Source organism: Fragaria vesca, linkage group LG6, assembly GCF_000184155.1.
Source record: "Fragaria vesca subsp. vesca linkage group LG6, FraVesHawaii_1.0, whole genome shotgun sequence".
Taxonomy (NCBI): domain Eukaryota; kingdom Viridiplantae; phylum Streptophyta; class Magnoliopsida; order Rosales; family Rosaceae; genus Fragaria; species Fragaria vesca.
In genome coordinates, this window is record NC_020496.1 from 891544 (window position 1) to 907167 (window position 15624).

General features: G+C 38.3%; 1 protein-coding gene across 1 annotated transcript; it reads right to left on the minus strand.

Annotated features, from left to right (window-relative positions):
* Window positions 1–3702: 3702 nt before the first annotated feature.
* LOC101313814 (high-affinity nitrate transporter 2.1-like) lies at window positions 3703–6075 on the minus strand. The gene is made up of 4 exons (XM_004302034.1): window positions 5748–6075; window positions 5046–5527; window positions 4802–4917; window positions 3703–4673 (listed from the first exon to the last, which is right to left on the minus strand). Exons 1-4 carry the CDS (start codon window positions 6073–6075, stop codon window positions 4007–4009), a joined length of 1593 nt encoding a protein of 530 aa, XP_004302082.1. The 3' UTR covers window positions 3703–4006.
* Between the last annotated feature and the right edge of the window lie 9549 nt (window positions 6076–15624).

A 15624-nucleotide genomic window follows, 5' to 3' on the forward strand; every position in this document is an offset into this window, starting at 1 on the left:
AAAGCGTGAACCTAAATTTCACTGAACCTAGACTTCGTAAACTTTCCTAATAATTAATGGTAATTATAGACTTCTGTCTTGCTGATCAAAAAAAAAAATGGAGGCATACAAATAAGAGGTTAACTGGCCACCTGTCATTTGTTCATGTGGCTTTACAGTTTATCCCTATTCAATTCAAAGCTTCGCATTTGACCTTGATTAGTGCTAGCATATTGTGAATGAAAATAATGCTGGAATCATATTTGATCTTTATAGTGTGGGGAGAAATTATGGTAAACCGGTATAGTTGATGCTTGCATACAAACAAAGCCAAACCTGATTTTCATAGGGAAGTACTTAGAAGACGCCTAGGCATTAGGCAAAGCGATTTTGAGAAAGCGATTCTCATATGTTGGAAAGCTCCCCTTCCAGCAGCACAGTATAATAAGCATGCTTATGTCTAGGATATGAGCAAAACTGCAATTGAACCTTGGGGATTCTTCTCGTAGATATCGGCAGAAGTTGTTCGACTAATGATATTGAAGAAAGCTTTTCTCAGACGATCAATCCGTTGGTAAAACTTGCTCTACAATCTTAAGAAAACCATTTTCTTTTTGGCGAAAGAGCACAATATACAAGAGAACCAAGTTCAGGGATACAAAAAGACAGCTAACCAGCATCAAAATTCAGGAACAGACTCCTGAGAACAAATATCAAAGTTACAACTCGTGTAAAGTTCTAAATCACAATGGGAAGCTCTCCCAGACATTGATTTGCCTATATTGCTAAAACTATAGGAATCAAAATATCAAAGCCAGCTAAAGTTGACCCAACTTGGCGAACTCGTACCATATGATAAACTTTTGGACATGAAAGCAGCTCTTACCCTAAGCACATTATGCCTCCCACTTCATTAAGGGTGCCTAACAAAATCTCTCCACTAAGGTAACTAGACAACTAACACACTTCGATTCTTGTATAATTTACCCCCAGTGCGCGAGAGAGGAGAAGACACAGTTTACAAATATAAATTTCAAGACTTGTATGTCTGCCAAGAATGTAACAGACTTGCCTATTACGCAGCAGATGATCACAACTTGTAAATACTTGCTTTGGATGCTTTGGATTGTGTAAAGCAAAAAGACTAAGCTAGAAAGTTGAATTCAAATCATAGAGAAGTTCAGGTACTTAAGGATATAACCTCATTCCTCTTATAAAAACACATTCACATCACTACAGAATTTCCAAGAGCCGAACAGTGTTGGCCAATAAGTTGGATTCTGACTATCAATCACTTTAAGATTACTTCTTTTGCAAAGAAACCACACAACCCATATATCAACCAATAAAACTAAAACCAACACATTACTTACAAACAATCAAACAAAGCAATGAGATTTTTATAGAGTCATTCAAAACAGATAGAACAGAACAAACACATCCTCTCTAAATTTGATTTATAGTGTGGGGAGAAGGTATGGACGTACCCCATACTTACATAGAAACAATGCCAAACCTGATGTTATTTAAGAAAGTTTGGCATTTCTTCTGCGTAAGGTTCTTTCTTTTGTTCAACTAATGTTAATTAAGAAAGTTTTGTCCAACGATCAATCCGTTGGCAAAACTTGTTCTACAATCTTAAGAAAACCATTTACCTTTTTTCTTTCTTTGACGAAAGAGAACTATATATATTAACAGAACCAATAAGTTCAGGGATACAAAAAGATAGCTAACCAGCATCAAAATCCACAGGAACAGACTCCTGAGAACTGATGTGGGAACTATAATGAGAGGAATCTAATGGTGGGAAGTTTGTAATTTTTGGAGAAGTTTTGGTTAGGTTTGAGATTTTTCAAAGATTGAAGATTTTGGCGGTTGTTAAAATAAAAATCCGGCCGTTGGATTAGCATGAATTAAACTTTAAAATGTTGTTTTAAGGCTATTGATATTTGTGGTGAAGTTCGGGCCATAATATATTAAAAGTGGAGAAGTTGGGTAAGGGAGAAGAATTTATAGGCTCACTTTTATTCTGGTATTTTTATTAAAGCATCAATTTAGTTTTGAGATTTAATATTATCTACTGTTCAGGACGTGAGGAGCTCGTGTGGAGGAAGCCTAGGATCGTCGGCAGGCATAGCCGAGCACTGTGAGTGGACTTTTGATTTTAACATCATGCATGCGCTAAAGTTTCCTTAATTTCAAAGGCATATTGGAGTTTTATTATTTTCTTTGGAATAATGAGTTCCATTTGTTTTCTAGAACTCTTGCTAATTTTATTTGACATGTGGGACATGTCAAGTGTTTTATATTATTACAACATCCGTGATTATTACGTAATATTTCTAAGTACAGTACAGTTGGGAATTGTACTGTGCGCTATTGATTTATTATATTTTTGGGGAAGTGTTGTTCTTATCATTTCTATTATTTTTCTTCACCATAAAATGGTTGATATATATATATATATATTTATTATTGCTAGCTAGCCATTATTAGCTATCCTCACCATAGGTGAGGAGAGCACTTAGTGTGGGATGCTATTATAGCCTGGGAGGCACCGATCAGTTTATATTTATTGTTAGCTAGCCTTTATTAGCGGTCCTGACCATACGTGAGTAGAGCGCTTAGCGTGGGACGCTATTAGAGCCTGGGAGGCTCCGACCTTAGCCTTGGAGGCTCATCGTTATGGTGAAACCTCTTCCCCATTTTTATGATTTAATTGAACCAATGGGATAGGTTCATCACTTTTATCCTTAAATATTATTGGAAAATTTCAAGAGTGTCATGCATATATAAATGTTTCTCAACAGAAAATTTGGGAAAGCATAAACTTTGGTTTCATTGTTTTATATTTAAGTTAATATTATTGTTATTTATTTTTGTCCACTCACGCTAACGTTTTAAATACTTCTCCTCTGGGCCTTTCGTTTTTAATTGCCCAGTCTACAGAGCTCAATTCGGCAAGTGTAGGAGATGAGTCATATTTTCCACCTCATCCAGTTTTCACTCATATGTTACCGATTTAACCTACTTGTATATTTTCTCGGTTCCTTCAATTAGTTGTTCTGATAACCATGGGATGTTGTATTAATTTATGGTTATGTGTGTTAAGAGTTTATGACTCAACATAGAAGTGATTTGAAAGATTTATTTGGTGTTGATGTTAGAGGTTAAATTATGAAATTGCTTTGAGATAATATTTTGTGATGTGGGATGAAATTATGAAAATATTTTGTATATTTTCTCGGTTCCTTCAATTAGTTACGTACTCTGATAACCATGGGATGTTGTATTAATTTATGGTTATTTGTGTTAAGAGTTTATGACTCAACGTAGAAGTGATTTGAAAGATTTATTTAGTGTTGATGTTATGAGAGGTTAAATTATGAAATTGCTTTGAGATAATATTTTGTGATGTGGTGGTTGTTTATTTGAGGGAGCGGGTGGCTCCAGGAGATGATGATTGATTTGGTATTAGAAGTGTTTTGTTTGGAGTTGGTTATTTTTCCAAGTAGGGTTGTCTATTTTCAAGGAAGGTTATGCCAAAATATTGGTAGAATTTCCCTTGAGGTGGGTCCCGCAGGGTTTATCCCGGATTTTCAAGGGGGAAATCCGGGGTGAGTCATGACAAGTCTGCACTGCGGTTTCGGCCTCAAATCGCACCACACCGCACAACGCCCACTCCTAAACAAAAGAAGAAATCAACAGGAAAAAAAAAACCATGAACAAAGCCCTCATGGGGAGCAGAGACTGCATTCATTGGAGAACGTGAAGCAAAGGAGGAGTATTTTGAACCCAGCTCAAAGAACACTGCAACCTTAAAGCAATGTTTGCCTCGGAATAGTGAGCCTCCGCACAGTTTTTTGAAATTGCCTTACGGACAGATAATTGTATATAACAGGCCAAAATACTTGTAAACCTAATGAAATACATTGATAGAGGTACACTATAGTATACAATCGTATAAGTCGTCGGTTCCACCCTTGGATCATCTTGCACCTTGATGTAGTTATTCAACTATTGTTGACTAGACATGGGAAGGTGTGGTGTTGGGTGGAGTCGGAGCTGAGACCACACGCCTACCACGCTCAGACCTACTGTTCTCTGCAAACTTGATACTCTGCTGGTGCAGACCCTTCTGCTTCTCTTCCTCGGTCCACTCAGACCCATAATAGAACTCTTCAGTAGATTTCTCGACGTGTTGAGAAGCTGGGAGGAACATGCTTCCCCACTGTGGAAAATGAACCAAAGTCACTGGTAGAGTGCAGCACACTATCATAACCCCCATGAAAGATAGACCAGTGCCTGTGGAGAAGGCTGAGGATGAGAAAAACACAAGTTGGGTCAGTCCGGAGCCAAAGTTGCCGCCAGCACCGGTGAGACCTGATATGATCCCAAGAGATCGTCGAGAAATGAATGGGATGATTCCGAAAGTTGCGCCACAGGCGGCCTGAGCGCCTACGGAGAAGAGGATCATGGCGGTGATGGCGACGGGGAGTGTGTTGGCCCGGCCGAGCCAGATGCAGAAGACTCCTCCTAGGGTTTGTAGGATCCAGAGTGTCCATAGCCTGCCCCTCATTCCAAAATACCTGGCTGCTCGATCGGAAATGAACCCACCAAAGGGTCGAGCTAAGAAGTTGGCCATACCGAATGTGGCGGCAATGAGCCCGGCAGTGTGGAGCTTGAGGTTGAACCTATTATTAGATGGTTTGACATTTGGTTAGGTTTAGCTTGCCTTTTAATTACTTGTTAGGATCTACTTGTTATCCAAATAGGATTTAGAATCAATTAAGAACATAAATAAGATTCAGAATCAACAAACCTGTCATAGAAATATTCAGCAATGACATTATCAGTCGACAACTCAACCCCCATAGAGTAGCCATAGAGAAGGACGAAGATCCACGTCCTGTAGTTTGTGATAGCGTACCACAACACCTGTACAATTTAAACAACAGATTCGGTAACCTTGAATTGAATCTCCTAATTAATTAAGTTTTAACAGATTCTTATAAGTTTTAACAGTAGAAACAAGAAAAACAAACAAATACCCTAATTAAACTGACCTTTTTAAATTCATCTTTGGCAACTTCACCCTTCTTTTGTAGGGCACCAAGATTCCCGTCTGGCAAGTCTTGGCCAAGAGTCAGGACCATGATCCCCATAATGATATGAAGCCAACCAGGAATGAAGAAGGCAATTCTCCAAGCAGTGAAAGGAGTCGCTCCGGCTCTGCCGATGATATCAAACACAATAGGCATCAAGAGCTGAGTGGCGCCACCACCCATGTTACCCCAACCTGCTGCTGTTCCATTGACCAAACCTATGATCTTGCTGTTGAACATGGTGCTCATCCAGTACTGGCAAGAAACAAATGTAGCAAGAGAGAAACCAATCATGAATCTCACGGCTAAGTAACCCCCAGCATCAGCAACAAATGACATGCAGAACACTGTGGGTGCGGTAAGCATTATGAGAAATGCGCATCCATATCGTGGTCCAAGTAAGTCGCATACTGCGCCCATTACAAGCCTAGAGAATATACTCCCTGTGAAACAAACAAAGAATAGGGTGTCAAGAGAAATATATTGACTTAGGGAGAGTGTTTGGATATACGTCCCAGAACTCATTTTGTGTGTCAAGAAATATATTGTTGAGTTTACAAATGGTAATGAATGAGATTTATGGAGTGTATAGATGTCAATAGTTTCCAAAGAGAACAAATCTGAAAAGGAAATTTTAGGAAACTAATTAAGGAAATTTCTGACCTGAAACAGAAGCGACTCCAGCATTTCCGATGTCTTGCTTGGTGAGGTTGAGATTGTCTCGGATGATAGGGACGAGAGGAGCTGCAGCGAAAGTCGAGACAAAGCAAGTGAAGAAGGAGATCCAAGAGAGGTGGAAGGTTCTCATGTGAGGATTGGCCAAAGAAAAAAGCTTGAAGACTTTAGCCTTGTGCTCAGAATCAACTGGCAAATCAAATTTTGCTGTTCTATCGGTTGGGACAATAGGTGAAGCCACTGACAATGCAAACGTTTGCTCTTTTCCTGTGACTCCATGCATGGAGCTTCCTGGTTCTCCTTCCACTTCCGCCATTTAGGGTTTCGAGTTTTGGGGATCTCGAGTATGGAAGAAAGGGCCGGGAGGCAGAAACTTGTACTTGATTAAAATGGAGATGTGATGCTGTGTGAGGAAGATAAGAAGGGAGTGTGGCTTTTATATAGGGCTTTGGCGTTGACATTGTAAATAGCTCTGAACTTCTGAAGAGTCGAGAAAGATTCTAAATATATTCTAAAAGAGTTTGTGATTCAGTTCTCCGCATCTGAAATGAACAGGAATGGTCTCATCGTATATCCCAAAGGATCACATAACCAGTCTAATAGGCCAACAGCTGTTTAATTGCCTAGCCAACTGCATACTATATACCTTAATCTTATTTGTTAATTCTAATGAATATCCTAATTATTCGGAAATCTTAGCTCAGCACATTGGTCCATGCGCAGAATACAAATACCATCAAAAGGTATTGGTTGCATAGATTAAAGACAGAGAGAGATATTATCTTCGCAGATCGATAATACAAACATACATTATGGGCATGTCTATGTTATCCTTAATCTTTCTGTATTTCATGATAAAATTCAAATGACTAATTAGATACAACATCATTCCGTATTATTTTAGTTGATTTTTGTACACTTCGCTGTGATGGATATACAGTTTTTGTCAATTTAGTACAAGAAATCCAAGCACGTTAATTACTTGCATGTTAAACAATTTAATCAAGCAAAATGGAGTGGAATATTGCACATAATATTAATTTATTTTATAAACCCAGCAATTTTGTCTTCTAATTTGCTAAATAATTAACCCAATAATACTTGTTTGGATTGGGGTAGTTTTTCTTTGTTTAGGTGATTACCCTTTCGGACTAGGGAAAAGAATCAAAAGCCCTCACCCGTCACCACCATACAATAGTATTAGTTTCATCAATCACCGCCCCCAAGTTCCCAACTGTTTTATATGTGTTTACATTCATGCTAATTCTTAATGTGTTCACTTTGGTCTGCAAGTAGAAGCAATTTGCTATATATTTCTTATTGCCTAAATCAATCTGATCGACCCGTGTTGAAGGAGGGACAATAAGCACCGTTGGCTGTTATTCACAACAGTGATTTATGAGCTGTAAGGTTGCATATAGCTATAGGAAGTAACAGTAATCGAGTGTTTTCTTCATCCACATTGTAGCCTAATTTCCACACATCAAATCATATTTCTCTTCTTTAGCTTAATTATTGGATAACGTATGTGTACATTTCAAACATTGCTGTGAGTTTATTAGATAGTTATGTATGCTATATAGTCCGGCCGGCTATAAATTCCAATCGTATATTGCTTAATTTGATGGATTGCATCATTTGGATGTCGCTCACCCTTCAAAGTTTTTCAGTAATCGATCTGTAGTTTATCCAAGGATTGCATGTAACAACTTGGCAATTCATTGAAACGTCTTCTTTGCAGAAGAGAAAAAGAAGAAAATTAAAATTAAGATTAACCAAATTCGAAACCCTAGCTTTCTATGAGCTAGACATCCGACATGTATAACCAATAAATTATTTCAAGTCTTACTGGCTAAACCCTGCAGATATATTTAGAAAAATTCAAACCCTACAACATGCAAGTCATCTATCGATGGCCAATGAGAAGGATGATATCGATGAACCATCTTCCTCTCTAATGTATGTTTCTTTCTTCATTTGGATTAGAATTCCTCATTTAATTAAGAATCCAAGTCATACATTGTCATATACTAAATGATATATAATTACAAACAACCTTTCAGTTACTCAAAGAGGGATGCGGACAACATGCACGACTTGGTCTTTGTCGGGAATGCATTGGAAGGGAGCTGTATTTCCGGCGTTTCATAATTCCTCAGAAAGAGAGGAAGAGCTAGCTACAAAGACAAAGTGTTCTTGCTGATATCTTATGAGAGCTTTACAATTTTAATAAGAAAATGAGGTCGACTGTGTATTACGTCAATCCAAATTGGATCGGCTTCGCTTGGTAAGGACAAATAGATAAGAATGTTGGCAGATGTTATATATGTATGCATATATATTATTGTGTCTGTCCGATTCACAGATAATCTAACTAAAAATAGCAGCTCTTATTTGTCTTCATAAAATAGACCCTTGTACTTTTGTACTTTTCATACAAGAGTGTTGAGAGGGCAGGAAATAGTGAGGAAAACGAATTCGAGAGTTGCATAAATTAAAGATTACTCCACCAAGTTGGTGTTTTTCACATTTGTCCATTGATTTACTCTTCTCTAATATTTCGAAAAGACAGAGAGAAGGAACCCTAGGGTTTCAAAGCTTGCAGCGCGGCAACTCTCTAGCTCTAGCGTTCCTATGTCGAGCAGGGAAGTCTTCAACTTCGCTGCGCCGGTGCGCATCATCTTGATGTTCGGGCATTGGGCATTATACAGTGCTCATATGTTGATTTTAGTATGGGATTTTGTTCATTCGCTGCTAGATCTCTTTGGTTGCTGTGCGAAGCAGATTGTTTTTCTAAACATAGAGGGAGGTCGACTTCAGGTAGGTAGTTGTCTGTGCGTTGCGACTGTGATCGACATGCAGCTAGGCTTTGCATGCAAACCTTGAATCGAGACGCGGAGGGTAGACAAGTCCAAAGGGTCGCAACTACACTCTTTTCTGCTCAAGGCTATTGTGGTTATGGAGGCCTAACTAGAGAAGCGGCTTCTAGACCCTGTTATTTGGCAAAGGTTTCATGATTTAATGGTTGGAATTAGTTTATCTGCCTCAGAGTTTATTCTCTCCCTCTTGATGTAGATCCAAAGATAGTAAGCATTGAATCAAGTAACTACCTAAACATGACTCAATATTTGGATATATTGCTCCAACTAATTAAAACGTCAACCTTAGGCTGAGATGAAGTATAGGATTAAAATATATGTGATATATCCAATATATTATCTGATATCTCCTTTTTTCGAATGACCGATATATTTATAGGGGTCAATATCTTATCTTCCACCGTATCTACGATATTTCCCCGATATTTCTCCGATACCATTAAATATCTCAGATATTTAGGAAATATCTCTGATATTTATGATATTTCCGATATATCACCGATATATTAAAAAAATATCTGTAAAAAAAATTGAAATGATATCCGGAAGAGAAGTAATTCTCTCGAGGTATATCTCAATGAAGAATGTGGGTCTCGAGTGATATTTAAGATAGAAGTAATTCTCTCGAGGTATATCCCAATGAAGAGTGAGGGTCTTGACTCTTGAGTGATTTCCGGAAGAGAAATTCCCTTGAGGTATATCTAGAATAGAAGTAATTCCCTTAAGGTATATCTCAATGAAGAGTGTGGGTCTGGAGTGATATCTAGGATAGAAGTTGTCATGACCCACCCCGAATTTCACCCTGAAACCAGAGGTAAACCCTGCGGGGACCACCTCCAAAAGAGATTCTACCGAAAAATCGATAAAACCTTCCTTGAAAATGGACAACCCTTCCTAAAACACCTGCAAGCACTTCTGAAAATCAAAAAAAAAAATAATATTATAACCAACCACTCATAGGTTCAGAGCCATTCTAATAGTGAAGAAAAAGAGACAGAAGCATAAAGATGAGCAGAAGCTATGCTATTGACTATGCCTCGTCTCCATGTACGTCCGACCTCAACTATACTAACCTGCAAACTGGGCATTTTTAAAACGAAGGGCCCAGGGGAAAACATTTTAAAACGTTAAAGTGAGTGGACAAAAATAAATTAATAAATAAAATATTTATGTTTCCCCAAATCAATTTTCAAAGAAAAATCGAATGCATGATGCAAGCGATAAAACTTTCATCTCATAATATCGAGCCTCTCAGGCTCTAACATATATGTATGTATTTACACACGTCTATACTCCCTATATAAGTTCATGGGTCTATATAGGGCTACTACGCTCGCATCCAACGCTCACGTCACACCTTAATGCGGTGCTACACTACGCCATTAAGGTGGACAGACGGGTGTATAAATATGTGTCCATACCCCCTATATGAATTAAACACTCATATAGGGTTACTATGCTCACGTCCAACGCTCACGGCACACCATAATGCGGCTATATGCTACGCCATTAAGGTGGACAGACACATATGGCTAGCTAGCATTTATATACATACTCTCCTCAATATACATATTTATACTCCCCGAAAAATCCTATTTTTCGGTAACTGTCCAAGAGAAATAAAAGCGTCAAAATTAAATGACGTCAAAACTCCAACAATTTAAATGTTCGACCATGAACCATAGCATGCATATTATTTAAAACAAAAGTCCACTCACAGTATTAGGCCTAAGCCTTCCAATGCTCGGCATACTCCTCAAGCGTTGCCTCCACTATTCACAATCTCGAGTCAATCCCACGTCTGATGATAAACAGCAGAATAAATCGGTCAAACCAGATTCCGAAATAATCATTGATTCAACTTCTTAAATTGACTAAGTATCCTGGGTTGACCAGGATTGACCGACATATATTAATAATCAAAGTCACCATCAATTTCCATGCCTTAACACATTAACCAAAATACTTCCAAAATTATTTTATGATCCCCTACGATCAAACATGCTCACAAACAAAACCAAGAATTTCCTTCATTTCCTCTCTACACAACTTCACCCTAAAATTTACTAAGGGCACCCAAAAAGGGTTTTCATAAATAAGAAGTTTCCAAAAAAGGAAAGTTTCCTAAAATAGAAACTTTCCTCACTTAGAAAGATTTCCGATTACAACCTACAAACTTTCCTATTACTAAAACGACATACAACGAAAAGGAAACATCGATCACTACCTCCATCATTTCTGCCAGCTCCACCCCTTGCTAGACTCTGGCGACTTGCCGGAATATTCTGCCGGATTCCGGCCTCTTGCCGGAATTTCACCATGACCTCCCTCAATTCTTCAATACACCAAGTTCTCGACAAGCAACACCAAAAATGCATCCAATCAGTCTGAATATCCACACAACAACTATATAACATCAAAGGAGATCAAGATTACCTTCCATCGATCTCAAATGTTATCCCAAGAACTCTCCTGGTCCGGACTCAATATGCAGGACCCCCAAACATCCACAACCGCTGCCTCATTCTTCATTGCGACAACACCATTCACCTCGGATCCTCTCCGGTCAAGCACACTAGACCACTGCCTCGGTCCCGATCGATAAGCAACTCCACCAATGTCAGTCTCAACTTCACACCAAGCTCATAGGACCTACTAAAAAGCTGAAGAACTCGCCAGAAACCACCGAGCGCCGGCCGCCGGAACTAGGAGCTCGAAACCCGGAAAACACAGAAAAAGGGGTTTTCAATTAGGGCACGATTTGGCGAAAAGAAAGGTACCAGAAGGTGAAGTAGGAAGAGAGGAAGATAACCCTACCTCCCACTCGTCACGCCGTGGCCGGAATCTCGAGGATTCACCGGAAAACAGTCGAGGCTTCTCTCCCTTGGTTTGGCTTTGAATCGGGCTAGAGTCGAGTGCTATGGACCGGGTTAGATAGAAGAGAATGAGACGGTCATGTTGAGACCGGTGTGGCGGTGAGTGGTGGTCGAAATCGGCGACGATGCGCCGGAGAAGACTGACGCAGCTGGAGAGAGGAAAGAGAGGCTGGAGCTCGGGTCAACGCCCGAGTGTGGCTTCTTGACTCGGTCAACTCTTCCCTTCCCTTTATACTTGATTTGACGGTTAAGATCAAAACCCTAAAGATCCGACGGCCAAGATTAAATGGCCATTCTAATTTCAGAAAATTAATTTCTTTTACCAAACCTTCAATAAATCGTAGAAAAATACTTCAGAGCTCCGAAAATAAACCAAAACGACCGGAGAACCCGTGTCGACACGAATTACGACACCGAGACCTTAAAAGAATAATTTGACATTTCCAGAAAAACTCGTAAATAAACTTGAGTGTTAACTTACTAGGTTACCGAGCACAGTTAAATTCCTCAGTAACTCGTAGAATACCCAGTAAATAGGTAAAATTGGGTCTGGGGTGTTACAGAAGTAATTCCTTTGAGGTATATCCCAATGAAGAGTGAGCTAGGGTCTTGAGTGATTTCCAAAAGAGAAATAATTCCCTCAAGGTGTACGTATCCCAATGAAGAGTGGTGGTCTCAAGAAGATGATGATGAAGACGGTGGAAGCGGAAAATGTGGTGGAAATATCAGGTTTGTATATGGACAATCTTCTACAGTTGGTGGATTAAACAATTTTTCATCTGAAGAAAATTACGATCATGCCTCCCATGATCATGGCTATAGAAGTACTAAGTATGGAGCGCAAGAGGATACCATGTATGAGAGGAGGGACTAGAGGTCCAAATGATGATCAAGATATTATTTCAGTTGCGCTAAGTTTTGAGTTTAGGTAGTGGGAGTGTGGGACTGGAACCTCAAATGAATCCCAAGATAACAATCAATATGGTTATAATGTTTATGGCTATAATCAATGCACGGAAGTCAGTGATCAGTCATCCAGTTGGATTCATCTTTATTATCCATTTATAGGGGAAACAGTCGGCTGCTCCAAAGACATATATGATTATCATATTCAACACTACAATTCGTACTATATGAGTCATATGTTTTGGTCTGATTATTGTACTTTTGTAGACCAACGTGCGTCTTATCAATGACTTAGATTCTCATTCTGGATGTTGATGAAGTTGATGTTTGTAATATTTATATGTAAATCCAATAAATTAAATATTTCAAAAAAAAAAAATTCTTTCCAAAATCCCGATAACTTTTCCCGGATTTTCCCGATATATCCGATATCTCTATTTTTCAAATGACCGATAGATACACCAATACCGATATTTTAATCCTTACTATACCCTACTAATCTCTAACAATAAGTTGACTTCTAACTTCAATGTCAATGGGCATCCTTATGCTAATAATGAGTTATTATATTTGTGCTCACAGGTCCTTAACAGATATCTATTTCTTGATCGAGAAATCGAGAATTAGATTATATATGATGGGCAGGTGACTGCCTGACTGGTGAGCTATGCATCATGCTATCATAGGGTGAATGCATCTCCGATTCTCCATTCAGTATGCACCATTGCATCTCAACCATTTACAACTAATTAATATATCTTAGAGAAGAAATTAAACTTAGAGGTACCAAAACTTCAAGCCTATGTAGTTACGGAAACTACTACATTAGAGAAGGATTAATCTTAGAGGTACCAAAACTTCAAGCCTATGAAGTTAGAATTCCGCAGTTCTGTATTTTATGATAACACATAACTCAATGACATCTCTTTGCCTTCTAACTTCGGTAGTATAATATTCAGTATCGAGCTACGTGATAAGCCTATAAACTTATCTATTACTTTGCATTGACTAGTACCAATAATCCAAACCCATCAATAATGCAAAGTACTTAAATCCTCTTATCACCTCCTTATGGTAAGGAGGATAGCTACTGATCGACCGTACGAGCTGGCTAGTTGAAAATAGCTGAATAATTGAAGAACAAATTATATCAAATAGAACAGATATGCTTGAGACATGTACACCATCAATAAAACATCCAAGTCAAACACATGAACCAGGGACTTCTACATATAATGGAACGCATCTCGCTGCTAGAATTGTTGAACATTCAACCAATTATCCTTACTTAATATATCATAAGGATGCATATAAAAACATAATTAAGTAATTACAAAACTAAAAAGAAAACGGAATTATAAGTAAAAAAAAAAATAAATAATATATATATATATATAAGACTAAGAATTAAGCTTTGATGACATGAGTATGCCACATCAGCTGCCACGTCAGGTGGGCTGTAGGTGGTTCTCAAATGGTGGTTCCCAAATGGTGGTTCATCTAGCATTACTCTTCTTAATATCCATTGTGGGATCATATATAGGTAAGACGAGTTGATGTGAATCCCAATTACAAGTATCGTCAATTAGGATAATGAGAATAAAATTACGATATATATAATTAAACTGGGAAAATATGGGATAACTATAGTTCATTTACTGAACTGAATGATGAAAAAATTTAAATAAAATCGAATATTTTACATATGATCAACATTGAAAGTGATCGATTTTATATCTCCTATTTTGTTGGAGATTCTGTCTTTGTACTCATTCTTCAAAGTCAGCGTAGGAGTCGCTATCGTTTGTCAGACATACTGCGCACAATGGGTGGCAATTTGGACCCTGGCGATACCAACCAACCATGTACCAACCGTACCAAATAAATTGGTATGCCAAGTAGTTGGTAACCGAGTTTTCGGTAGAGTAGTACTGTACCAAGTTTTAGAAGTCGGTTGGTACGTGGTACAAATTTTTTCAAAATACAGTATACCATGTACCAACCGAGTTATATTAAAAATAATAAAAAATAATTAAAACTACTGATCTAAGCCGTTGATCTGTGGATGAGTGGATCTAACCCTAATCCTTAGTTGAACTAAGTTAGTTCCTTACTATATAGACTCACAGAGAGTCACTCTCGCGCTCGCCTCTCTCGACTCATCTCTCGACTTCGCAGCACCCCCGCGGCTCCGTCACCTCAACTTCGCAACACCTCCGCGGCTCCGCCACCTCGACTCAGCTTCTCGCCACCTCGCCTCTCTCGTTGTCGACTCAGTAGCACCTGAGCTTCTTCCTTCTGCTTCGTTCGGTTTCCATTTGTGTTTTTCATTGTTGATTTCATATTCCGCTTGCAGTTCAAGGTGAAATCAAAGACTGCAGCAAGGATTACGGTATGATTTGGAACTCAGATATTTGGGCTTCTTTGTTCTTATTCGATTCTTGATCTTCATATTCAAGTAACAATGAAAGTTTTCATATTTTGTTTTGGGAATTGGTTTTTGTTTGCTGGGTTTGTCGATTGGCATACAGATTTAATCCATAAAACAAGTTTGATTGCATATGTCCACTTATGCATTACACAAATTAAGCACTGGGTTTGTGTTTTATGGGTTTACTCAATTTCAATTTCAGTCTGCTCTCATTTTGCTGGTGGAAATTCTTTTTGACCCTTCTGATCAAGATTTACAATCAAGCTGCTGGTTGTATTCTTGGTATATCAACTCTGAAAAAGGTAACTCTCTCTCAACTCCATTCCATTTTCCTTTTTTTTTTTATGCCAAATGATATGATCTTGAAACCTAGGAGTTCTATGTGACATTCATTAGTCTGATAGCAATAATTTCAACTCAAATTCAGTTTTTAATTAATGGAATGTTTAATATTCTGTTTGAATTTACATATCAGACAGCTGTATTGGGATGGATTAAGGCATTAAGCCTAGGATTGAAGAGTTGGTTTATAACTCGCAATAGCTTTATTTGTTAATGTCATGATATTGATACACAAACATATAATTGGTCGAAGCTTCAACATCTGTTGCTATCCATAGTTAATGTAATTGTCAGATTTGTACACAGGCTTCTCTTTTTACCTTTTTTATATTTTGTCGTGGTTTCTAATAGAAAGTTTGAGACCGCTTTTACAATGGTGATAGTTGCAGTCATTGATTATAATTTATGACTGTTATCTATCAATCTATGTG